At 64.1% G+C, this 1,627-nt stretch overlaps 1 protein-coding gene across 1 annotated transcript; it reads right to left on the bottom strand.

Moving 5' to 3' along the window:
- Positions 1 to 881: 881 nt before the first annotated feature.
- On the bottom strand, positions 882 to 1,416 carry PRR23E (PRR23 family member E; the record flags this gene model as incomplete). Its single annotated transcript, XM_024763398.1, is given in 4 exon segments — positions 882 to 1,055; positions 1,057 to 1,193; positions 1,196 to 1,407; positions 1,409 to 1,416. Coding segments are annotated over 4 exon segments (531 nt in total), but the record flags the coding sequence as incomplete, so codon positions are not given.
- Positions 1,417 to 1,627: the final 211 nt, after the last annotated feature.

Below are 1,627 nucleotides of genomic sequence, written 5' to 3'. Positions count from 1 at the left end.
TGGTCTCTGAGATGTCCTCCAGGAACGCGTATCAACTCTGTGAAGCGGCCCCTCCGGAAAGGACCCCTGGCCCTGGGGACACCGCTGTCCGAGGTCCTCTCCAGCGATGGCCGTCTCCCTTCCCGGGTCTCCTGGTCCCCCCGCCCCTCTCCGCTACTTCCTTGGACGGTTCCGTCAGACTAGCCCCAGCTACTCGCTCTGGCCCTGTCCTCTCCCCCCGTTTCTCACCATCTTGCAGCTGGGCCAGCTGTGTCTTCACCACCTCTCCTGCCCTGTTCCTTGTAGCCTCCACGCCCCCCTGGACGGACCTCCCAGCAGCTGCTTCTGTCCCTTTACCTTGTCACTGCCAATCGCTGTGTTCTCTGACCCCAGCGCCCCCGCGACCCCCTCCCATGGCCGATCCCAGGCCTGGTCACCTCGGAACTGCACCCGTTCCTACGTGAAGGTGCAGCCCATCCTCTGCAACCTGTACCTGCAACCTTCCCTGCCCCCTGGCTCAGCCAGGGGTGGTGGCCGCACTGTGACCTGCAGAGCAGTTTGGAGCCGAGAACTAAATGCACACCAGCTTGGTGGGCGGATCTTAAATGGAGTGACACCTCTAAGAGCAAGAAGCAGCGTCATTAGAGTACGTCGTTATGGAATCTAAAAGCACAGGCTGCACCCGTCGTACAAGGCTGCAAGTATACGAGGTGCTGGCCCGCGATAAGGGCTGGAGAGGCGGCAGGGTGCAGGCGGCAGGGCTGAAGGGCAGAGGGAAGAAGGCACCTGAGGACAAATGACAAGTCGAGGGGCCTTACGTGGGCTGGTGGGAGCGTGCTGTGCACGGAACAATAGTGAACAATGTAACGTCTGAGACCCTTTAAAAAATTAAAAACTGAAACCTAAGCGTCCAGCAGACCGCAGCTCACCAGGTACCACGCCGTGTCTCCCCTGGTTGGGGAGGGTGACCGGGGATTGATCAGAGCTGGAAGAGGCGGCGGCGGGCCCTGGGGGGTGCCCGGCGGGGGGCGGGGGCAGCGGGGTTCGGGCTGAGGGTCTGCGTGGGGGGAAGGCGGGCAGAGGGCAGAGTTCTAGGCTGCAGAACAGTTTGGGGGCCCAAACGCTGAATCTGGACGCCTGTTCTGACGGAAGGACTTGGCATGTCTTCAAGCGGGAAGCGTCTCTGGATGGCCCCCGCACTGCAGCCCTGGGGCTGAGCTGCCCGGAGTCTGCCACCCCACCTGGGCACAGGGGCTGGGGGCGTCCCCGCTCAGAGCTGGAGGGACGGAGTAGTATGGGGCTGGGGGTCCCCCGGGGTAAGGAAATACTCCAGAGGCCAAGGGGGCCGAGCGCTGGCTCCCCGTTGGGGGGTCAAAGCTGGAGACGCCCCAGGCCCAGATTGAAGGCGCTGAGGCAGCTGGAGGGGGGGCCCATCCAGAGACGTCAGACGAAGGGCACCCAGGTGTACCTCCACGGGGTGGGGTACCCCAGCCAGGAGGGGCCGGCACAGGGGGTCCCCATGTCGGGCCAGCAGGCAGGGTCAGTTAGAGGTCCGTTCCCTGCACAGGCATGGAAGCCACAGAGAGACCCCGCGTCTGCCCCGGGGGCAGCTGGAGGCGTGCGGATTTCCTTCAGGGGCTGGTCAGGG

The sequence above is a fragment of the Neophocaena asiaeorientalis genome, unplaced genomic scaffold (genome assembly GCF_003031525.2).
Source record: "Neophocaena asiaeorientalis asiaeorientalis breed wild unplaced genomic scaffold, Neophocaena_asiaeorientalis_V1.1 scaffold433, whole genome shotgun sequence".
Taxonomy (NCBI): domain Eukaryota; kingdom Metazoa; phylum Chordata; class Mammalia; order Artiodactyla; family Phocoenidae; genus Neophocaena; species Neophocaena asiaeorientalis.
This window is presented reverse-complemented; position numbering and strand designations above follow the sequence as displayed.